Raw genomic sequence first — 17,607 nt, forward strand, 5'->3', positions numbered from 1 at the left:
CCGTAATTAAAAAAAATCAACTTTAAAGTAGTTTATTTATGCTCATTTTAAAAAGAAAGTTCTGTGTCATTCATTCTCGATATGTATTTGTTGTGATGCATGCCATACAACAATGATCGCAATCATATAATATCCATACAGCGTTAGTGGATAGAGCTGATAAAAACAATAATGTATACCGTATATATATATATATATATATATATATATACACACATATATATCATTTTTTAAAAATGCACTGTAATTGGATCAGTACTCGGTAACGGCCGATACACACATTCAGGTATTGGCATTGGGAAGGAAGAAATGGTATATATGGTACGCTTGCCTTTAAATATTTAAATTGACTTGTTCTGTGAACATTCATCCAATCATTCATCTTCAACCGCTTGTCCCTGTCGGGGTCGCGGGGCGCTGGAGCCGATCCCAGCTGACATCGGGCGTGAGGCGGGGTACACCCTGGACAGGACGCCAGTCTATCGCAGGGCACATAGAGACGAACATAAACAATTTAAAAATTTAAACAATTTAAAACTCCTTTTTCTGTGAAAGGAACATGTCCTGGAACTTGCTCTCTGATGGACATTTTCTGCAGACTTCACCCCTTTTGTGAGAGCTAACAAATCCTGGTTAATTCAGCAACACAACTGTACTCAACTATAGTTTTTAAATGGTTTTTATATGTGCTTTGTTATACAGTATGTGCTTTGTTATATCTTGCTTTATCCAGTTTTCATTGTATCCCATTGTTCTAATCTCATGTTTTCATTAAAACCCTATAGGGACTATGATACCTGCATCAGATAGCTGTATATTCAGTTTGTCTATGGATACTGTATCCGTCCCTATCAAATAAAACATAATAATAAATGAGATGGCCGAGGTTGACACCCTGTAAGGTTTTAATATAGTGCTGCCATGGCTTTTCATGCTACATGAACCATGGCCTGAGGCAATTCATTAAGACTGAATGAGACTGAGATTAAAATTGGTTTACATAAGAAAGAAAAGGATGCAGTAAATTGTTTGTGCAGATGTAATTTCATAATGCGGTTCATTAAAGTAAATGATCCCCTCGGATTTTCATTCTGGCATGTATAAGGTCATGCTGTACTGTATGCATGCGTATATAGTGTCTGTTTGTGTAGTGAATACATCCCAGTGGAGAACACGCTGATTCTGGGCAATCATTGGGCAAAAGAGACGCAGAAAGGGAAGGAAAGAATGTGAGGAAAAGCTCAAGTAAAGAGCAGAAAGAGACAAACTATGAGCTATTTATAGCAGTCTCAATAGAAATTAAGTTTTCCTGAAAATTCTTACATAAGCCAAAGCTTTCTCTTTCATTAAAAACATTATATTATGAGGAGAAAATCCTTCAGTACGGAAACAAAATTAATGATGTCCTACCATGACAGCCAGTACGTGAAAGGATATTGTGATTTGCTGTGCCGCCCAAGCCACCAGGGTCATGCCTTCATTTTCTTCCATAACCCATATGTCACCTTACACTGTGACACAATGTAATTTTCCTGTACAGGGAACCATCCTATCCTATGCAGGTATCATTGACTGTTACAAGCAAGGTCATTGTCAGCGCCCCAGCTGACACAGTGTGTCCTTATACCGTAAATCGTGATTCTCTGGTCAAGACTCACAGGCAGGAAGGTATCGGCACTTTAGATCATTTCAGAAGAGAAAGTATGTACACAGAGAGAGAGGCGGCTAAATACTCTATGCCATCTGTTTAGGTTTCCACACATTTGTAAAGTCTTAATGGAGGTTTCTATTGGACTTCCGGTGACTTAATGAGATACAGATGGGTGACAAATTAAGGGAAAAACAAAATACAAAGGTCTTTGTAAGGTGTGGCGCCATCACGCCCCTCTCCAAGGCTCTGTAAAATAGATATTTATATAACATATGGCCCACTTTCTAGGCACAGCATATGATTCACACCTAAAATCATTCAATGACCCGATGTGCTCCGTATAGCGCTATGTGCATTTGTTCTTCCGCTCATTCATTCTGGGTGTCCCTTTCATTTGTCCATGTAAAATGTCAACTGAGCATGCTGTGTGAAAAGCTCCAGTTGTCCGCTCTTCAGAGGCTGATGGCCATTTATTTTTTTAACTTGTTCTATTTTTGAGTTTACCCAACTCATATTAAAATGATTTCATCAGCAAAGTTTTATTTTGTCACATTAAGTTTTTTATTCTCACGTGTTATTCTTCAGTTGAGATTAAAACTATGAAGCCCGACAGCTTTTACTTCAAAGGTGGAAGGCAAACTCTGCTGATTAATTCAGACGTTGCAAAACCACAGGTGAGCTGTAAACAACAACGGCTTTGCTTGACAGGGCGCAATTAATTTACTTTTCACTCGCAGTGAAGTGGCACTGTAGGGCTGTGTGAGCGTTACTTGTCGGAGCTCCGCATGGAAGATTTGAGCTACGTCTTGTTGTATCTTCTGGTGTGGTGTTGAACAGGGGAGGTTCTTCCTTGACCCTCTGCTTGAAATGTACTCATCTAATTGACAGTTTATCCCACAGAGGGCTGACTCACAATGCCTAACACACAAAAAAACACACACACACACACTTGGGAGACAGATCTTCCGTGACAGTTGAAAGTCACTGCGACAACAGGGTCGTGTGAATTTGTTGCACAGTATTGATCCTGTTTTATCAATAGCTTTGGGTCCACGGAAAGCGGATTCATTAATAATATTCCTGCTTACATGTTTTTTTTCAACGCATTCGCCCAACTCGTTACATACAGCCGCCTAGTCAGGACCCCTCAGCGTTATATTTTCAACGACCCTTTAGACCAGGGGTGTCAAACTGATCTAGTAAAGGGCCGTGTGGCTGCAGGTTTTCATTCCAACCAAGCAAGAACACACCTGTTGATTTGTTGGACCAGGTGTGTTTTTGATTGGTTGGAATGAAAACCTGCAGCCACACGGCCCTTTACTGGATCAGTTTGACACCCATGCTTTATACGTTTTCAACGTGTAGGAATTGTGATTTGGTTTAAATAATTATTTTATTTATTAGTTAAGTATGCTACCTAAGAGACTCAAATTGCAAAGGTTACAAACATATGTAGGTTATGTACGTAACGTAAGCTAAAATAACTTAAAGTTGACTTTTTGTTTCACACCGGACAAAAGTATTTGACCTGAAACATGAATACTCGAATGACTCGTTAGTGTTTATTTTATGTTTTCAGATTAAATATTAAAACTTCTCAACATTGTCAATGTTGATGTTACCAATGTGTGTGTAAAGTTATCTAGCCAGCTTAAGTTAGCCGGAGAATGACATCAATGATATCACCGATCAACCCAATCACCAGAATACAACTTTGGCATTTTGATGGAAATAAATAGAAAAAGATGCACTTTTGGTGTCGTTTGATTATTTTCTAGTCTGGCTGGGAGGAGACTGACTGAGAAATTAAGAAATAATTTTTGTTTGATTACATTTATTTCACTGAATATCAATAAGTATAATATAATTTCAGTTAATTGTCATACTTTTAGAACAGGTTAGATAAATTGGCTCAACATATAATTATTACATACAAATACCCTGTCTTGTCTCTTTATAAAGAACAGATACTGCAGGTAATAGACTTGAATTGACTTGCCCAAGAAAAAATGACTTTGGACTTACTTGAGACCAATTGACTTGAGTCATACGTCTGTCATCCTCCCTCTGTGGACTTTGTCGTTCTTTATGCTACATCTTTCACAGTGCAGCCGTCTCAGCAGCATCAGGTGCTAAGGGCCACTGACCAAGCTGCCATGTTTGACCAGTTGGGAGTAAGAATGTCTTTTTAAATTCAATTTCCCAATGAGATTGTGTCTTTCTTTTGTGTACCAGTCGTTGCATCTTTTTGGAGTGTCAGTGGGCCTGCTGCTGATATAACAGGATGTGAACCCCTCTCCATCTCCACTAGTTTCGGGAGTTATTATTTTGTTGGGCAATTGTTATAAAACAAAAGCCATTTGGCTATTTTTTACCCTCAGGATGTTGTATATGTGTGATACCGACGTGCAACATATCATTCTGGTATGAATTAAGCCAAGCCCAAAAGCTATTTGTGTACAGTGAATGGGGAATAATAGCGAGATTTAGACAATTCAATTCCATCTCACAGGGGCAGCTATATACAGTAGATCCAGCTGCTGCTATTTCCACAGGGAATCCAGGCATGAAATGTGTTATGGAGCGTCATAATGAGTTGAGAGAAGTGGCCATTCAGGCTGCATTTCATGCAGATAAACATAACGCTGGCGAATGGTGTGAATCACTTGGGTGAACAAACACGATGTGCTGCAGCCATCCTCCATTTTCTGCTTGTTTTTTCTCACCACATAGTTACATATTTATCAATTCCGACATAAATAACAAACATCTTCCTTTCTCAGAATAGCGGGCCGAGTACACAGATGCCCACTGGTTCTATTTAATTATTTACCTGTGTTTTTTTTTTTCTTGACTGATCATGAAAGCGTCCTTTTATTTATTTCACTCATGTAAACACAGAGCAATCATAGATATATTTCCCTGCCTGATAATATTTCCTGTAGATTTGTCCCTTCAAAATAAAGCATTTAGGACACCAGAGAGAGACTGGCTGTGGTTAAGATGTCCAATAGCAGTGTCTTTTTTTCTCTTAACACAGTAGAGCGTGATGAATCCTCATGGGTTTCACAGAGCTGTCATGTTTCTTTAACAGCTTCATCACAGTATTTCCTCCCATAGCTACAATGTATAAATGGGTCACAGGATCTTCATCTTTGCAGAACTGTACATCCCAACGACTGCACACGTGAACACTAAAGCTGATGATGAGACAGTCTGTCCCTACAGCTGCTCATCGCCATGATGATGCATATTTCCTTAAACCTCTTCCAAAGGTTATTTAACAATGAATCAAAGATGTGTGCTTCTGTTTCTCTTCACCTCTGTCTCTCACGCCTCTCTCTTCATCCTCTAGTACAAACAAGTGGAGCAGTACATGTCGTTCCACAAACTACCAGCCGACTTCCGTCAGAAGATCCACGACTACTACGAGCACAGATACCAGGGAAAGATGTTTGATGAAGAGAGCATCCTGGAGGAGCTTAATGAGCCTCTGCGCGAGGTATGAAAACACCCAAGCATCCTCTATAATGTGCTCGTTCACCTACAGACACACTGGACTAGGATAAATTGATTATAATGCTTGGTTATGGTCTGTCTTTCTGAACAAAGAAACACTTAACCCAATTGTTAAAATGTCATCTCCAGCCTTCTCTTTGCATGATTTATTTATTAACTGGTCTTAATTTACTTCTCCCCAAGGTAGTCAGTGAAGTCTCCTGAAAAATGTACTGAAAAATGAAAGGAACAGATCGGTTTAAAGTGATTTTCACATATATCGTATGCTCCCAGGCAACCAATAGTTATTTTTTGCTGCTGCCAGTGAACACTGTTTACTACAGTGTACAGTTAATAAGGACCTCTTGCTTCAAGGACAGCTCACAGTTTGCTTCAGATAACAGAAAATGAAGAGGAAAATAGGGAGAATGCTCAAATGATCTGTGCCAGGGTCCCTCAGGGTAAAAAAAACAGAATAAAAAGATAAAAACGGTTACATGTATATAAGTGATCGCTCTGGAAATAATGTTTTTATTATCTTATTAGCTCACCATTTAAATTAAATAATTTATACAGTGACACAGACATGGGAGTAATGAACTGTAACCATCATGTGTTTACCCTGAATAAATCCTAAAATCCCTGCAGAACACCCCAAAACAACAACTATCATCACCTATTTTCCATAACTGATGCTGGAATTCATGCAGTGTAACCTTTTAGCAATGTTGCACTGCTGCATGGAATACAAATTGAGAGTTTCATCATAACACACATGCCCAACAATTGTACGACCCCCAGTACAACATTATGATCCACCTGTTTCCTGTTCAAATTTAGGAAATTGTCAACTTCAACTGCCGTAAGCTGGTGGCCTCTATGCCGCTGTTCGCCAATGCTGATCCCAACTTTGTGACAGCCATGCTGACCAAACTGAGATTTGAGGTCTTCCAGCCCGTAGACTACATCATCAGAGAGGGAACCATTGGCAAAAAGATGTACTTCATCCAGCACGGGGTGGTCAGCGTCCTAACCAAAGGAAGCATCGGCATGAAGCTGATGGACGGCTCCTACTTTGGAGGTCAGTCGCTGTCTTTGTTTTTAAATTCTGCTGTTCTATTAGTTTTATTTCTGTACTGTTCTAATCTATTCTGGTTTGTTTTGCTCTGTTCTATTACTTTCTGCTTTATCCTGTTATTCTAATACATTGATTGATTGGTTGATAGGTTGATTGACTGATTGATTGACTTTTTTGAGATAATTTACTATGACTTTTTTCAAGACTTTTTATGAGTTTTTATGACATTTATACTACATGACTTACAGTATGAAAGTTAAAGACATATTCCAATTTACAATAAAATAAAATATATAATGAAATAGGCCCTCCTGGGCTGGCTGCTCACACATACCCAGGCGGTTGCTATGGATTGCAACCTACTCTAGCAGCTATCGTTCACCAATAACTAACTAACAAACTAACTGATTGCTTGTTTTCTATGAGGTCAAATTTTGTTCAAAGGTGTCTGCTGGCTTAAGCATAACGAACAGCTTAAGTTCCCTGTTGGAAAGGGATGTCTTAAGGAAAGTTTTTTTCTAAGATATGGAGTGATACTGAATTATGCAAAGGAGTTGGAAGTCTGTTGTATATGGTTATTATACCCCAGCTATGAATCAGTTCGATTGCTTGATTTAAGATCCCCATTTTGCAATCACACTTTAAGAATCCACTGCAGTTTTATCACAGATGTATGTTTACTATTCAAATAATGTTCATAGCAACACACAGTTAAAGAAAAAAGGAAGATCCTAACATATTACTTGGACTTCTTGTGCAGTCTTGCCTCACAGCCACCTCTGTTTCACTTTCCTGTTGTTCCTTTCTTCCTGTGTGTCTGAAACATGTGGTGTGTTGCTATTGCCATCCACAAACTAACCTGACTCTGCCAGATGTATTGATTCACATGATTCACATTTGCTCAGCATATCCATCTGGGAACTCTTGTTTGTAGATCTTTTGGGAAGGGAACGAAAATACTGGCTGTGTGTCTATCACCAACATACGGGCCAAATCAACCAATCAGATGAACGAAGCGTATGACGTACTAACAGCGCTGAGGCAAAGCTCAGAAAGTAAACAACATGTCAGTAAAGGATATTTGCCGTTAGTGTAAAGCAAATGTACGGATAAAAGGCACAATTACAGGTGCCCGGTCCATATTCCATAAGAAGGATCCAAGAGAACAAAGCGTTAGAGTATCTTGCTTGATAGCTGCGCTCATCTCATCCGTGGAAGCCGCCATGTTTTTTATAATGAACAGTCTCTTATCGTTTTGTCATACTTAAATCTGCCTCAAAACCAACGCTGATTGGCCGTTCGCTTGTGCACAAACACACTCCCCGCACACTTTTATAGGTCTTGTGCTTTGACGGCTCCGGCTGCATCTTTTAGCATCCGGTGCCATCTGCAGTAGACCAGAGTTCACTGGTAGTAATGTTGATGTGCCAGCTGCCCAGGGCGCTGTTGGAGTGACACCGACACATGGCTCACACACACATGCATTTTACCCTCACCCATACACACATCCAATTAATATCAGCTAATTAGCACAGCACAATGGTGATGGCGGGCCATTTGTCATGTCAAGTGTAGATTGTTCACAGGAGGAAATCACAGGGCTCTTTTCATACTCATAACTACTAGTTATAACTCATAACTTTAACCACTGCAGAGTGGTGCAGTACAGTGTGAGTTTGTGGTAAAATCTCTCAATTAGTAAGTAGCAGTGAGCAGTTTGTGATGTCAGGCCAAACATGGGGATATTTTTAGAATTTATCTATTAGGATTGGAGTGATTAGAAACATCAGGTCCCAGACTTGATACGTTAGAGTATTGCTATTCTGTAACATATGTATCAACATGTGTATCTGCTGGCATTTTCATTTATTGGAATGTACTTTTGACACATCTTGGCACATTTTTGTACAGATTTCCCATCGGTAAACTGTTGGATTGGCTCCATTATTATATTAATACATTTAAAAAAGACAGAGCTTAGTAAACACTTTCTATAGCTGTAAATGCAACTGAATCTGCAGCTTTCAAAATTGCTGTCTGTTAGAAAAATGCAGCACTTGTTCAGCCACAGCCACGGCATGACTTCATCACACATTTGTTCATTAAATAAATGCTTTAGTACAGTTACATATCCAGTGCCTGACCATTAGTCTGTACACATTTGTGTTACTGCTGTTGTGACTGATCTGAACTGCCAAAGCTTTCACAGTACGTTGCCTCATAGTCACTGTTGTTTCTTGTCATGAAAATTAGAGCTATCAAGCTATAGACAGATAATCTTATTAGTTACATGCTTTGTGATTTATTAATGTGACGTGATCACACATCAGTATCTGCCGTGAGAAGCATTTAAAAATCGTCAGAAGGATTTCGGTAGATGAATCAACGAATAGACATAAGCTTAAAGTTTTCACTGCTCTTGTGCAATAATGGCCATAATATAAACAGTCTTCCTGACAATTCTCCAATATTTTATATGCCATAAATGAATTAGGGAACACAAATCGATAGGTCAACAATTTCAAATCTATATCTTATCAATATCAATAAAACTGGTTCCTCATGGTCCTAGGTTTGACCTCTGAGCTGAGTGCTTTGTGTTGAGGGGATATTTCGGGCTTAAAGTACTCCAATGGTAGAAAAATTAATTACTGGGTTGATGGCCAAAACAATGCTCATACCAACGGTTCAATCTGGGTGTCTTTTAAATGTAATTTATTTCATTCATTAGGCAAGCAACGTTTTGTCCTCTGCTTCCATCATGTTTACAGAGCTAATATGGACGATTGTATGTGTAGTGACTGATGGAGTCAGGGGGCGTCATAGGGTGTGATTAATCTGCGTTACTTTTTTTTGACGTGTTGTTTTTTCCGTAATTAATCCATTTAAAATAACCTGTTATTTTGACAACTCTAATTTAGGTCATTTATTTTGATAATAGTGCAGATATAGGGGGCTTACTTTCTTCACTGATTATGAATCTAGAATCAAGATGTTGAGTATAAAAGGGAAATAATAAGTTTATATGTACCAGAAACAGGAGAAGGAGTGTCCCAGTGAAGATATAGAGCGATAAAACTGTAAAATAGTATTTGGGACATTATATTTTCTACTAATGGGAACAGTGCACCCCAGGCTGAAGGAAAATGTTAAGGCAGTGCTCTGAATATTGCTAAAATTCACCAGGATCCAGCATTTCTCTGTATTTTTCATCATATTTGAGGATGACAGCTGCCCTATCCACAAGCTACAAACGGTTACTCCAGTGGTTTGAACAGCTTTTTAATGCAGCCCCGGTGTTTTCATTAGAATATTATTCTCTCCATGCACGTCCCACTAATGATGCTAGCGATATGTTAATGTGTGTGTTACTGCATGTATAAGCAGGACGATCCCAAGTGACAATTTATGAAAGGGTGTCTGGGGCTTCTTGTGGATTCAGAGGAGAGTTTTTCACCGCTCTTGCAAAACTGGACCATCTATAATGCTTAAAACTTAACCTTCATTCCACAAACGTGACTGGACATAAATGATGTAAACAAAGTAAACACAGAAACTGGTTACCAAAGTATGTATTTCCACTGTCATGTGGCTAACTTGACTATGCTATAATAATGATGTGATGTAATAATCACATATAATTGCTGTGACATCCAATTCCTTTGCACAATAGGTATCACCATGGCAATGTTTTATAGCAACCACCTTGGTAGCGTATTTGAAGGCAGCCGGCCCAGGATGGCCTATTTCATTGTGAATATTATTATTTATTAATACAAATCTGTTTAAATTGGATTGTGTATAGCTCACACACTGCTGTTCTTGATCCGTTTCATAAGATCAATAGCTCACAACAGGCAGTGGTATGTTTTGATTATATCACAGCTAAGACGCGTTGTTCGGCCGAACATGAAGTGGTGGACGTATAATAGAATAGCTCAATCTAAAGAGCTTCATACAGTATATCCTTCAGCTTTTACTTTTATTACAGCAGCTGACCACGAGAAGCAAAACCACGAACGTACATAGTAAGCAGAAGAGCGTCTATCCGCATATGATATTATTCATTAATCTACAGAGGAACTGTAAATCCTTTATCAGATAGTCAGTAAACATGGTCACACTCAAGGTCACACTTAAATAATCTCTGAATAAAAAAGCTGCTATATCCTGACTCATAGTCAGTGTATGTATGTGGGTTTATGTTCTGTAGAGACAGTGTACTCTATGTGCTTATATATTGATATAAATGTGAAACTGGAGCCAGACGGTTAGTTTAGCTTTGCACAAACCCTGTAAACATGCTTCTGAAAATGTGCTTTTTCATGACATGCACTGGTTTCTGTGTCTGCAAATTTTCGTGAAGCCCTACTGGTTTGTCTGCTTTGTGCTGGAGACACCAGACTCACGAGCAGTCACAGTGCACGTCAGTACTGGGAATGTCTTTAATGAAGCCTCCCTGTGTTTCATTATTTTTCTCCTTTTCCCCACAAAGAGTCAAAGGATGTTGGCCTTTCAGGGCATATAGTTGTCAAGACTACAGTCAGCCCCATTCAATAGAAGAGGAAAGCTAGAGAGATAAAGATATTAGAGGAAAGGAAGGGGAGCAACTGAATGTAATGAAGCTTCGCTGAACATCTCCAAATATAGTGTGCTTCCTTCACATAGCTGTCTATGCTGGAGGAAAAGTACTGTCAGTGGGTCATGCTGGCTACACATAACCTCCGCACGCATGAACCACTTTCATTCTGATCACATATTTGCTCAGAGTCTAGAGTTTCGGGATGTCTTTTTCAGACTGCTCAAAAAAATCTCTGCATATTTGTATTATCTCTGTTTTAGTCTCTGTCACTGTCTGACACGCTGAAATCTGTCAGTCTGCCATATTTTTTGATCTGAGCACGTCTCATCTGCTCTGTCTTTCACCTCACCAGAGATCTGCCTGCTGACACGTGGCAGACGGACAGCCAGTGTGCGAGCAGACACCTACTGTCGCCTGTACTCTCTCTCTGTGGACAATTTCAATGAGGTGCTGGAGGAGTACCCCATGATGAGGAGGGCCTTTGAGACGGTCGCCATTGACAGATTGGACAGGATAGGTAAGACTGCCGACTCATTTGGCAAACTGCACCAGTAGATCCCATTTGATAAATATTGATATTTATAAACTTGATATTGTTTAACTATGAATTGCCATATATATATTTGAGGATGACAGCTGCCCTATCCACAAGCTACAAACGGTTACTCGAGTGGTTTGAACAGCTTTTTAATGCAGCCCCGGTGTTTTCATTAGAATATTATTCTCTCCATGCACGTCCCACTAATGATGCTAGCGATATGTTAATGTGTGTGTTACTGCATGTATGAATATGAATATATGAATTGCCATATAGCATAGTTAGTACTGATTTGTATGTAAAGGTGTTTTTTTTAGGCTACTGCTCGTTGTCAAAATGTGCCATACACGTAAACTTGCCTTACTAAAGTTTCATTCATTCATCTTCAACCGCTTTTCCCGGGGTCGGGGTCGCGGGGGGGCTGGAGCCGATCCCAGCTGACCTCGGGCGTGAGGGCAGGGTAACTAAGGGTAATTAACCAAACACGTGCATGTCTTTGGATTGTGGGAGGAAGCCGGAGAACCCGGAGAAAACCCACGCTGACACGGGGAGAACATACAAACTCCACACAGAAAGGCCCAGGCCGGGATGCGAAACTGTAACCTTCTAGCTGTGAGGCGACAGTGCTAACCACTACACCACGGTGTAAAATTAATTTGATATTGGTTTACAATTTTTTTTTAATATATGTGGTCCATATGAGATTTCGTCACACACAGCACATTGTCATAGGGGCCATTGAAGTCAGTGTTTACGGTTTCATTTATAAGTTAATGTGCAGTGGAGGCCAGCAAATTCATGAAGAGATGATAACAAGGATGAGCACAAAGAGAGCCAAGTGTTTCATTTTCTTTATGCAGCGCAATGGCTGCTACTTCTGTACGGAGGTGTTAGTGGATGGGGAGTTGGAGCCCGGAGTGGTGGAATTGTGACGTAAATGACTCACAACTGCGCAGAATTCTGATAATAGTCGTAAAAGTCGCCTAAATTGTTCAGACTGAGGTCACATTGCAACAAATCTGATTTAGCATCACATATAAAAGTGGCCCAAGTCTGAATCGATAAGATCAGATTCCATGTGATTTGTGCTGTTCACACTGTTATGAAAAAAGTGATCATGGGATCTGATTTTGAGTCACATAATGCCCCTAAAAATGTCACTTGCAGTCTGAACGTAGCCATTTTCCTCTTTCCATCCATTCCTAATTTATGAAATGTGTCTTAGGTGATTTAGTCACGGATAATTTGCATCGCACCTCACTGTTAAAAGCCATATGAGTCATTCATAAGATGAAATGACACATAGAGAAAATGTATTCATTCATTAAGTTGATGTCTCTGTCAATACACTGCACCGTCTCACAGCTGTGATCCCCTTTATGAATAAACCTAACAGGGACTTTGTGTGTAGCGGAGGAAAGTAGAGTCAATTGTGAAAACACTTTTAATGGTTGGGAATCATTTATTATGCAGTTTTCTTGGGATGAGATTTGTCATGGCAATTGGATGTTTCCCGTGGATATCTGCCTGTTGCAAACTGTTATTTAACACATGTGACACTCGTCAATATCACGGCAGAAACCACACAGTAAGGACACTTTTTTCTAAATCTGTACTCTTCACAGTGTAAAACAACTTTGCCTTCCCATAATGCTCCTTAAGGTCAGAAAGGCTGCTGATGTCACATCCCCGTGTCACATGACCACACTTTGCATGCTTACAAAAGCCCTGCATCCACCACCTGCCTGATGTTGCCATAGTAGCCAGATTCCACACATGAGCAGCCCTCGCTCAGCCAGCTCACACATTTGGGGGATGACTGACGTGTCTGCTTCAAGACCTGACCACCGACCAAATATTCCCACTGGTCTCTCCATTTGTACTTGATGAATATTAATCACTAATAATGTCTTCTGTTTGGCTCTGTCAACAGTGTTTGTCAGAAAAAAAAGCATCTGGATCAAACACTCAGAGGGCTATCAGAGGACATGCTAGGAATATGAAATATTTCTGTCATTTTAATTATGATAATGCATGCTCTGTTCCATTTAAGTGTAAGGCATGTTTGCTGGATGCATCTCCATACGGTCCTCATTTTAAATTCCAGTGCGATAGAAGGCTTCAGCTATCAATCAAACTCAAACCTTTGAGATTGTGCTTGTTGTTTTGCTGAGCATCTGTGACCTGCAGTGTTTCTTTGGGATCAGTTCAGCCTGACAGACCATAATAACTCACATGTTTGATGGAACCAGGCTTGCTCCAGCAGCCATTCATCCATTTTCATAAAAATAACATTCTTTGACCTGTGAGCCGTTCCTACAAAGGGAGAAGCTAATCCCTCGTCTTAGCCTAAATGCATCACATTGTAAACACACTAAGATCAGCTGAAAAGGCTGTATAGCAGTGATTTAAGGGAGGGATGGACGTGTTACTTGACAATGAATAGCAGGGTCTGAAATTAGCAGGATTAGGGTGAAATCTTCAGGTTAATCACCACAGACAGGGGTAAAACACAAGTTTAGTACGGTTAGCATATGATTGAATAGAAGTTGCCCGCATCTGCTACAGTATATAATAGCAACACTATTGGCTGTAGAACCCTATTCGTTTTGATTAACAGTCACCGCGTACAATCTTTTTACTGTATCAACTACATCAGCTACTTTTCGTCTGATGGCATAGCTCAATGCGAAGTGAGTGTGTGGTCGAGCGAGAGAGAGTGTGACGCTCAGAGCAGACGTGCTGATGATCTGAGCAGAAAGGAAAAAAACAGTGAAGGTTTCCAATGGTAGTAAACCTACAGTGTAGGTTTCAGTTTGTCTATGAATAAATACTGCAGCTCCTCAAGTAAAGTTCCCGTGTTTTGCTTTTTCTTTGTTGTCTGAGGCTTAATATTCTTTGTGTGCATTCAAAATAACTGATATTTTTGCATTTAGGCAGGCACGTTAGGCTATTCCTTCATACAGCACATACATTTAAAAAGATAACATTTCTGACATTTCTAAAAAAAACAAAACAATTACAGTTCCAAAAATGAATTTCAGACCCATGTTCATTGTTGCAAAAACAGCTATGCACCTGATGCGAGTTCTTCAAGAGGCATCTTTAGTTTACCAACTGCTTCAATGTCTTATGGCGTCTGACATATAAAAGGTTTCATGACCCCCAATGAAGCTCTGCATTGGTACCTGAGGCAACTTCTGTGCCTACCTCCCTATAACGTGGTTGCTTACCCTGGTTCCTTGTCAGCTGGTCCTCATGCATCTTTTCTGCCATCCATGACTCCCCAAGATGGACTCCAGGCTGGTGCTACCAGGCAAAGGCTTTTGCTGTTAGACGCTAGAAGTGTACTAAGGAAAACCCCCGCCGTATCTACAAGGAAGACCCAGTGGTGTTCTTTGAGGACCAACTCTCTGTACATTACACACAGTCTTTTCCAGGCTGCAGCCCAGTAACTATGGATTCTTCTGCCTCCTCCCTCCAAATCCTAAGAGAGGACCTCATCACCAAGCCAAACTGTGTGTATGTTTTCAGTCCACACATGGAACCCATCGTTCTCCTTCTGGCCAGGCGGCTGACTGGTGAAAAAGGCTGGTCATGAACTCGTTCCTCTCTAACACACTTTGTTACACGGGTATCACTCAGGCTGTTGTGCTGACTGACAACCTAGCTTTCTTGCCAGCGTTCTAGACCTCCTGCTGCACTGGAGAACCAAGCTGACAGTCGTGCCGAAGAGCTACATGAGCTACTTAAGTTGCCCACAGACTCCTCCCTCCTAGCCCCAAAGTAAAAGCAGATGGAGGATCATCTGGGTGCAGCAGCTGAAATCTTGTCTGTGGTCCCAACCTTCTTCCCCAGAGAGCGGCCCATGACTGGCCTTTAGCATCTTCATCATCATCATCATCATCATTGGCTGGCTCTCCAGATATTGCAACATTTCAGTCCTCCCATGAGCTGTGTGCAAGTCTGGGTAAAGTCAGAGTGCCAACCTCATCCGCCCTGCAAAAAGTTCAGTAAAAAATAATTGAAAAGGGATGTTGTCAATCAAATTACAGCATCCTTAAAGGAAAAATATCTTCTTCTCCTACTTTATCATCTAAACCTCACTCTGGTTCAATTGACGAGAAGTAAATATGTATTGGACACAGAAAGGCACCCCACCTGGTTTAATGTTCTTCTCATCTCTTAAACTGATTAAAGAAAAAAGCTGACACATTGCGGACGTGTTTGCCTCAACTTGCCATTAGTTACCTTTCTCCACATGTCGAAGCAATTGATTCACCGGTGAGCAAGACGTGTTCCCCCAAATAGGCTAATTTTCTTTTTTGACAAGAAGAGAGACTCTTTGTTTACCTCCCTCATCACCCTGGCCATTACCTCGGGGAGGAGGAACTAGTAAATTCAACTCTCAGCAGGTTTCAGACACAGCAGTCTCTAACACACTCATCATACTTACCTTGCAGCAGTGAGAACCCAGGGGGTTTGAACCTCAGCACTCTGTGACGCACACACCGCTCCCTTTCTCCAGCACATCAACCATGTGAGATCAGATGTGATGATTATCTCATACACTTTCCTTTTGTGACATCTCTATCCAGCTTTACTCTGCCTGTTTAGAGCCATGCAGCCTGCTATTTCCAGGACTAAATTGGATTTACAATTCTGTCACTAGTGGACATTTAACTGCATTCTGATACATTCTACAGTCTAATCTATAGAGTCAGAAGGAAACTTGTACTTGCTGGGCAGAGGTCACAAGAATTAAAATATCAATCACATCTTTAATACACATGTGAGTTGTGTGAGTAGGTGTGGCCTTCATATCCTTCATCAGTGTCCAGATGTCACAAATGGTTGAGTCTTGATCAGAAGAGGCTGTTTTGTAGCATTGCTTTGCTATTCTTATATGTGGGCATGTCCTGTGTGGAGACGGTCCAATTGGTGATTTTGATGTACATAGACAACTTGGTAATCTCTTCCGCCCCACAACAGGAAGTGTGGGTCCCTATAATAAAAAGTCCATGTATAGTATGTCTCATCTCATCTCATCTCATCTTCATCCGCTTATCCGGGGTCGGGTCGCGGGGGCAGCAGCTTTAGCAGGGGACCCCAAACTTCCCTTTCCCGGGCCACATTAACCAGCTCTAACTGGGGGATCCCGAGGCGTTCCCAGGCCAGTGTGGAGATATAATCTCTCCACCTAGTCCTGGGTCTTCCCCGAGGCCTCCTCCCAGCTGGAGGTGCCTGGAACACCTCCCTAGGGAGGCGCCCAGGGGGCATCCTTACTAGATGCCCGAACCACCTCAACTGGCTCCTTTCAACGCTAAGGAGCAGCGGCTCTACTCCGAGTTCCTCACGGATGGCTGAACTTCTCACCCTATCTCTAAGGGAGACTCCAGCCACCCTCCTGAGAAAACCCATTTCGGCCGCTTGTACCCGCGACCTGTATAGTATATCATAAATAGTATGTATAGTATGTCATAAAAAAAAAATCATAAAATAGTATGACATAAACGTGATGGTGTAGTATATACTATGACTTTTTTGGATATGTTATACTGTGACATTTTCTGATTGTTATGACATACTATACTATGACTTTTTTCAACATACTAGTCATAGTCATGCTGCTGTATGTTGATTCAATTCAATCCAAAAAGTTATCTCAAGACGTTTTACGTATAAAGTAGGCCTAGACCACATTCTATTCTTAATTTAAGTTAATTTGATTTAGTAATGATGCTGGTTATGTGAGCCATCAACTACAAAAAGTACATAGTATGTAAACAGAACTGCAACTGCTCGAGCATGTGTTTTTTGTCAGCATGGTAACGGCTGAGATGATAATGTCTCGGTTTGGTCCTGCGTCACCTCCAATATGGCGTGAAACTAGCTAGCATCTCCCATTAAACCCAAGTATTCATGCTGAGAACTTGCTGCTCCTTTAAAGTTATCTCCACCGACGCATTCTTGAAATTTGAGGTGTGTTAAATGGCAGTTACATCCAGATAATTGTTATTTTCAACTGGAGGGCCGATGCATGCCAAGCACCAGTCATGTGCAAGTACGTACACACACACACACACACACACACACGCACAAACACATGCGTCATCTAATCATATCATACAGGCTAAAATAAATGAATTCTGGCAACAGACTTGGTATCTCTCACATCGACTCTAAAAAAAACACTGTGTGTGTGTGTGTGTGTGTGTGTGTGTGTGTGTGTGTGTGTGTGTGTGTGTGTGTGTGTGTGT

The 17,607-nt window shown here is 40.7% G+C and overlaps 1 protein-coding gene across 1 annotated transcript in view; it reads left to right on the top strand.

The window, feature by feature from the left end:
• hcn2b (hyperpolarization activated cyclic nucleotide-gated potassium channel 2b) overlaps window positions 1–17,607 on the top strand; it is a gene marked incomplete at both ends in the record, with an annotated part of 46,661 nt that overhangs the window by 27,795 nt on the left and 1,259 nt on the right. Inside the window, 3 exons of the mRNA XM_083911320.1 lie at window positions 5,007–5,153; window positions 5,990–6,230; window positions 11,162–11,326. Coding sequence (XP_083767446.1) covers window positions 5,007–5,153; window positions 5,990–6,230; window positions 11,162–11,326 — 553 coding nt within the window. The remainder of the gene's footprint in view (window positions 1–5,006; window positions 5,154–5,989; window positions 6,231–11,161; window positions 11,327–17,607) is intronic.

Source organism: Echiichthys vipera (genome assembly GCF_963691815.1).
Source record: "Echiichthys vipera genome assembly, chromosome: 3".
Lineage (NCBI taxonomy): Eukaryota > Metazoa > Chordata > Actinopteri > Perciformes > Trachinidae > Echiichthys > Echiichthys vipera.